The sequence below is a fragment of the Sitophilus oryzae genome, unplaced genomic scaffold (genome assembly GCF_002938485.1).
Source record: "Sitophilus oryzae breed Bouriz unplaced genomic scaffold, Soryzae_2.0 scaffold_115_pilon_pilon, whole genome shotgun sequence".
Lineage (NCBI taxonomy): Eukaryota > Metazoa > Arthropoda > Insecta > Coleoptera > Curculionidae > Sitophilus > Sitophilus oryzae.
Window position 1 is genome coordinate 1,137 of NW_022145793.1, and position 2,119 is coordinate 3,255.

The window sequence follows — 2,119 nt, forward strand, 5'->3', positions numbered from 1 at the left end:
GAGGGTGCCATTTAAAAAACAAAAGTTGTAGTCATTTCCGGTGAAACTGGAAGTGACCAAAATTAATTAAATACGTCAATAAATCCTAATTTATGTCATATACTAACAAACCAAATCTCGTTTTTTTTTATCTGAAAGAATAAAAAAGTTATAGGGGGTGAGTCACTTTTGAGACGCACCCGGTATATGTGCGTCGGCGGACTCCACTTCTACACCCAATATCTCCGAAACGAAGGACATTTTTTAGGACATAAATTTATACGAACTTTCTTGCTTATTTTTATCTGCAGAATATGTTGCCGAAGTTTTCCAAATACAATTTGGACCACCCTGTATACAGAGAGATTAAGCTTTTTGGTTTTACCTTCTAGGTATTATTATATGTATTATCAGATAGTAAATGTTAATTTGAAGTTTGGCTTCATATAATGTCATTTTAACAAAATGTCAACGGTTTATAATGGTCTTGAATCATGTCTTGAATAGTGGTATTTAGACATTTCAAATCTTTTTTTTTTCTTTCTTCTTTGTGTTTTTTGTGCTTCTAAAGAAGGGAGGAGATATACCTCCTGAAACGTTAAGCACATATTTTGTCGGTTAGACAAATAATTGGTTTTACTCTTAGATTAAGATTGTTACTGTATAATACTACTGATAAATTAGTCCCCGTTTGAATTCAACGCAATGGTGTATATGTTACGCACAATACTCGAATTCGGGTAATGCCCGGAAAAAATGCACAGAACTAGGTTTGAGCAAAAAATATTTTCCAAACCCGAAATTGTACATTTAAACGGGTATTGCGCATTACAAAATAGCAAAAACTAGTATTACATATACAATTTTTTTATTTTAGTGGCAAAAAACAGAATTCTTTTCAAGAAATAAAGCCGTCACAAATGTATAGACATTATTTAACTTATTTTTATTTCTAAACTCCGTATATACCTACGTATATACTACTACCTATATTAGTTTTATGTCCACGGAATATTATAACACCTTGTTATATCAACTGGATTAACCGAAAATATTTTAGAACTGACATTAGAAGAATGTTTCGATAAATACGAACGAGGCATATACCCTCATCCATCGGATTGTACTAAATTTCTGTCATGTGCCACCACTGACCCCATCGATTGTCCAGCTGGTCTTCATTTTAATCCAACATCTTCGGTATGTGATTGGCCAGCGGATGCCGGTTGTATGAAAGTGACCACGCCCAATCCAGATCAAACTCCGGAACCACCAGAAAGTAAGTGAACATATATTTTTTTAGTAACTAAAGAATACAAGGACCAATAACACCGGAAACCAAATTGTTACCAGTTGACACCAAACAGTGCCTTGCCGAAGGGTTAATATAAAAAATGCAGAATTAAATAAAAACTGCAATTTTAATTATTTCACAAATATTTTTTTGGAAATTATTATTCGCTGGTTTTTAATTTAATTTTCTACATGTCTGCCATTCATAAGTAAATGGATTATTCAGTTTTTAGCTCACAAAATTAGTTAAATGGAACCAGGATGGTTACTTATTTAGTTATGAATAATCTGTATTTATTTATATTTTTGAAAAAAGTTTTGCCTACGCTTATGGTGGATGCTGCTTTTTTAGAAAGTGTTATGCTAATTATTGTTTAAAAAGAACAAAAAAAATGCAAAAATGTCAAAAGTTGACATATTATATGTCATTCTATTAGAGTGCCAATTTCTATGGAATAAAGTAGAAAAATACCGGGGTATCATTTAAAAATTTTAAAAAGTTGTAGTCATTTCCGATAAAACAGGAAGTATTCAAAAACAATTGAATACGTCAATCAATTCTAATTTATGTCATACACTACATACCAAATCTCGTTTTTTTTATCTGAAATAATAAAAAAGTTGTAGAGGTGAGCCATAAACATTTTCTATAATTCAGTAATATTTTTCCGTTTATTACAAACTTTTTCGTAAACACTAAATACAAGTAAAATAAACAGAAATAATGTATTTTAAACAAAAATTAGGTACAGAAAGTCCAAAACCACCTACTCCAAAAGATTCCACCGATGCACCACCATCCGAACCCAGCGAACCAAAGAACACTTCAAGTCCACCCGAGGATGCA

General features: G+C 31.7%; 1 protein-coding gene across 1 annotated transcript in view; it reads left to right on the plus strand.

The window, feature by feature from the left end:
- Positions 1–1,039: 1,039 nt before the first annotated feature.
- The window catches only part of LOC115887277 (peritrophin-1-like), a gene marked incomplete at its 5' end in the record, with an annotated part of 4,128 nt that continues 3,048 nt past the window's right edge, over positions 1,040–2,119 (plus strand). Inside the window, 2 exons of the mRNA XM_030906667.1 lie at positions 1,040–1,258; positions 2,019–2,116. Coding sequence (XP_030762527.1) covers positions 1,040–1,258; positions 2,019–2,116 — 317 coding nt within the window. The remainder of the gene's footprint in view (positions 1,259–2,018; positions 2,117–2,119) is intronic.